Here is a 1,314-nt window from a genome sequence, read left to right as displayed (position 1 = left end):
CCCCCTCGATTAGTCAGGCTTGTCACTGTTTGAAATAATTTTAACCGCAGGCGCAGTAGATAATTAATTAACCGGATATACGATATTTATATATATGTATAGTCTGACAAGACCACCAGCGTCCAAAATTATCAGCAGAAAGACAGAAGACAACAAGGGGATCATGCATGGTAGGATTCAATACTGTCTTTCAAAAAACAACCCCTCGATCAATAGGCAGTACATGCTATTCCTTTTATTTTAATTTTTCCCTAAATTAAATTAATTCATTTCATTTTTTTGTTTTATTTTATTTGGGGGGGCATATGCAGGTCTCCAACTGGTTCATAAATGCCAGAGTCCGGCTGTGGAAACCTATGGTAGAAGACATGTATCAACAAGAAGCAAAGGAGGAGGAGGATTCCCGGGTCAATCCAGATCACGAAACAAACATGACCCCCCACAGAGTACTATTGGCCGCAGCAACCACAGCGCAGCAGCGGCATCTGCCTCACACTACCGAATCCGAAGCCCAAACTAATCATGATCAACCTCCTCCGCCACCTCACGACCTCTCCGCTTCCACTAATTCCCTCATCTTTCCTCCTCCTGCACTAGACGATGAAATGTATCGCCGGGCAGCAGCCGTCGCCGCAGCAAGGACGGGGGACTTGTCCCTCACATTGGGTCTCCGCCATGCCGGAGGAAACGCACCGGACACGGCGGGCCGCTTCGGTCTTTGATCACAACAACGCCGTCTATGTTTAATTACTTATACCTTCCTTTATTATTAAACACCCTTTTATATTTTGTACAAGAAAATATAAGGTGGGGGGTAAACGGTAAAGAAAGAAATGGAGCCATGGAAGAGGAGGAGAAGGCGAGTACATTGAGGTGGAGTGTTTTTTGTTAACATACATTTATGTTTTATAGCTCGATTATTTCTAAGTTCTGACACTTTAAGATTGAATTTTAATACAGACTAATCAATAAATTATTTTCTGCTGCTGTTCTTATCAATTGATTCGTTCATCTGTTCTTATATGACTTTAATTTAATAGAGAAAATATAATTTCATTTCCACATTATTTAATTGGTCATTATTTAATTCATGTCATAACTTAACCTTGACCTGTTGGTAGCAGAGTCACTCTAAGTCCCGTCACGTCAGAGATTCAAAACCAACATGACGGGGTGGCTCTGAAATTTTAGACTCATGAAGCAGACTTCCATCATGAGGCCAAAAAATACATGAATAATCGATATTCAGACATCTGTCAAATATTAATTTCTTTTAATATATAGGTTGAATATATATATATATATATATATATA

The 1,314-nt window shown here is 39.7% G+C and overlaps 1 protein-coding gene across 1 annotated transcript in view; it reads left to right on the top strand.

The window, feature by feature from the left end:
* Positions 1-981, top strand: part of LOC110031944 (BEL1-like homeodomain protein 4) — a 10,083-nt gene extending 9,102 nt beyond the window's left edge. The window contains 1 exon segment of the mRNA XM_020735394.1: positions 312-981. Within this exon segment, the coding sequence (XP_020591053.1) occupies positions 312-722 (411 nt within the window). The 3' untranslated portion in view covers positions 723-981.
* The last annotated feature ends 333 nt before the right edge of the window (positions 982-1,314 follow it).

The sequence above is a fragment of the Phalaenopsis equestris genome, unplaced genomic scaffold (assembly GCF_001263595.1).
Source record: "Phalaenopsis equestris unplaced genomic scaffold, ASM126359v1 Scaffold000873, whole genome shotgun sequence".
NCBI classification, from domain to species: domain Eukaryota; kingdom Viridiplantae; phylum Streptophyta; class Magnoliopsida; order Asparagales; family Orchidaceae; genus Phalaenopsis; species Phalaenopsis equestris.
Note: the sequence above shows the minus strand (reverse complement) of the source record. Positions and strands in the feature narration are given on the sequence as shown.